Source organism: Pistacia vera, unplaced genomic scaffold, assembly GCF_008641045.1.
Source record: "Pistacia vera cultivar Batoury unplaced genomic scaffold, PisVer_v2 Contig286, whole genome shotgun sequence".
NCBI lineage: Eukaryota > Viridiplantae > Streptophyta > Magnoliopsida > Sapindales > Anacardiaceae > Pistacia > Pistacia vera.
The window spans coordinates 41,249-43,291 of NW_022196097.1; the positions used below are offsets into that span (position 1 = coordinate 41,249).

At 40.1% G+C, this 2,043-nt stretch overlaps 1 protein-coding gene across 1 annotated transcript; it reads right to left on the reverse strand.

Moving 5' to 3' along the window:
* Window positions 1-632: 632 nt before the first annotated feature.
* LOC116134344 (geranylgeranyl diphosphate reductase, chloroplastic-like) lies at window positions 633-2,043 on the reverse strand. The gene has a single exon (XM_031420028.1). The coding sequence runs from the start codon at window positions 2,041-2,043 to the stop codon at window positions 682-684; it is 1,362 nt and encodes a 453-aa protein (XP_031275888.1). The 3' UTR covers window positions 633-681.

The following is a 2,043-nucleotide window of genomic DNA, read 5'->3' on the forward strand; positions in this document are numbered from 1 at the left end:
AAAAATATGTGTATTTCTTAAGAATTCGTTAAATTTAATTAACTATTTTACTTTCTTATTTTAATTTTTTGAGTTAAATATTTGTGATTTTAATTTTTGAAATTGTATTAATAGTTCTACTTTTTTAGGGGTGAAAAGTTATATTTAATCTTTTTTTTAGTCAAATAATTGTGATTTTAAGTTGTAGAAGAAATAGAGCTAAGGTAAATTCGTAATTGTCATTGGTCAACATTTGTCAATTGCTTTATTTAGCAGAAACGCTAACAGCAAGGGATGTCTATGATAGTTTTTCATATTTAAGGAGTCTAAGAGGTTTCTTGAGTTTTAGGGAGTGTAAATGTTTTTTTTTTTTTTTTTTTTTTTTTATCACCGCACTTTAATTAATCCCTTAAAATTTTGGAATTATTAGTTAAATAAAAGTTCCAATGACTATCCCTATTACAATCTGGAGAGACTCAAACTCAGAAATTTATGGAACGTCGTTGTACTTTTTTACCATCATGGTGGTTAGTGTAAATACAAATCCCATAAGGATTGAATTAGTTGTAAGTTATTCAATCCCACCTAGCGAGTTAAATCTTATCAAATATTTACATACTAACCCTATAAATTAATTAGTAGAAAAATAATGAGAATGAATTGTGAAACAAAAGCAAAAGATGACATTTAACATCAATAATTCTAATACAATTTCTGCATCTCCCTGCTCAAAATGTTACACCTAATCAAACTACCAATACTTTTGAGCACCATCTTCACATCTTCCACTCGATTTCCGTCAGCCAACCTCTTATACAAATAGCTGTCAAATGTCATTCTTTGCACATACTCATCACCACATACTTCCACCATTGCCTCCCTTCCTGCATTACTCCCATAAAACACTCTTTGCAACAAATCCAATACCTTATATGTACTCAAATACTTGTCATCCCACTTTCTCAAATACTCCCTTTTCAAATCACCTTCATTTATCAGTTTCTCTCCTGCTTCAGATGCCTTTACTATTCCTTCTCCACAAATCCTTCCAGATTTTGCAGCAAAATATATCCCTTCACCTGAACATTTTGTTACGTACCCAGCAGCATCCCCTACCAGCGCCACGCGTCCCGCTACGCGTATACTACGTGGATGTTCAGGTATCGGATGAGCCTCCACTTTTATCACTTTCCCACCCTCTATTTTACACTTCACTCTCTCTCTAATCCCTCTCTGATACTTCTTAATATCCTGCTTTGAGCACACCGTCCCCGTTCCTACCGCCACGTGGTCACACTTGGGGAAAACCCACGCGTAGAAATCCGGTGACACGTCATTGCCCACGTACATCTCAGCAAGGTCTTTGTAATACTCCATTTTGTCATCGGGTAACTTAATTCTCTCTTGAAACGCAATGGCACAAGTGTAATTTCCAGCCTTGATTGATTTTGCTACGCGACTGTTGGCTCCATCAGCGCCGATGACAACATCAACGGCCAGACTATGTCGGGAGTTGTTGATCAAGTGGTGGATAATGTAAGGGGCGTTCGGGGAAGAGGGGACATCGACTTCCGTGACGAGAGCGTGGATGAGTTGTGCTCCGTGTGATTGAGCGCGGCAGCGGAGGAAGGAATCGAGTACTTCGCGGCGTAGCATGGGGATAGACTCATGAGGCCTAAGCGTTTTGGAACCAAAATCAACGGTCAAATTAGAGGGGGAGATGATCTTCATTTTGGTGACGTGGCGGTCAATTAGGTGGAGAGGGATAGAGAACTCTTCTAACATGCACAAAGGGATGGCACCACCGCAGGGTTTGGAGGTTGAAGGAGAACGCTCGAAAAGGAAAGTCTCAACGCCGCCGGCAGCAAGCGCCTCAGCGGCAGAGGATCCAGCAGGGCCTCCACCTATGACGGCGACGCGTAGCTTGCGGCCTGGAAGGGTGATAGAGGCTGTGATGGTGAGAGAAAGAGTGGAAGGAAGAAATTTGATTGATTTAGGTTTTGGTTTTGGGGTTAAAAGAGGAGAGAAAGTGGTGTGATAGTTGTTAGAGAGTGAAGATGCCAT